This window comes from Penaeus monodon, chromosome 33 (assembly GCF_015228065.2).
Source record: "Penaeus monodon isolate SGIC_2016 chromosome 33, NSTDA_Pmon_1, whole genome shotgun sequence".
Classification (NCBI taxonomy): Eukaryota; Metazoa; Arthropoda; class Malacostraca; order Decapoda; family Penaeidae; genus Penaeus; species Penaeus monodon.
The window spans coordinates 2,810,491-2,810,715 of NC_051418.1; the positions used below are offsets into that span (position 1 = coordinate 2,810,491).

The 225-nt window shown below is 44.4% G+C and overlaps 1 protein-coding gene across 1 annotated transcript in view; it reads left to right on the forward strand.

Moving 5' to 3' along the window:
- The window catches only part of LOC119593942 (E3 ubiquitin-protein ligase Rnf220-like), a gene marked incomplete at its 5' end in the record, with an annotated part of 5,572 nt that overhangs the window by 1,078 nt on the left and 4,269 nt on the right, over positions 1 to 225 (forward strand). Inside the window, 1 exon segment of the mRNA XM_037942961.1 lies at positions 179 to 225. Within this exon segment, the coding sequence (XP_037798889.1) occupies positions 179 to 225 (47 nt within the window).

Consider the following 225-nt stretch of genomic DNA (forward strand, 5'->3'; position numbering starts at 1 on the left):
CCTTTTGGGAGACATTGTTTTAGTTGTCTCTTAATTTAGCCATTTTGGTAGGTGTGTGTGGGCCGGGTGTGTCGTATGAAATATTCTCCCCTTTTTATCGTCTATTCTTTCTGTTTCTTACTTTATTGATGAATATAAGATTATGTTTGCTTTTGAAACAAATCCTACTGCCCCTCAGACTTACCAGCGCGTGCGCGCGGGCCGCCAGATGCGGTCGCGGTCGAA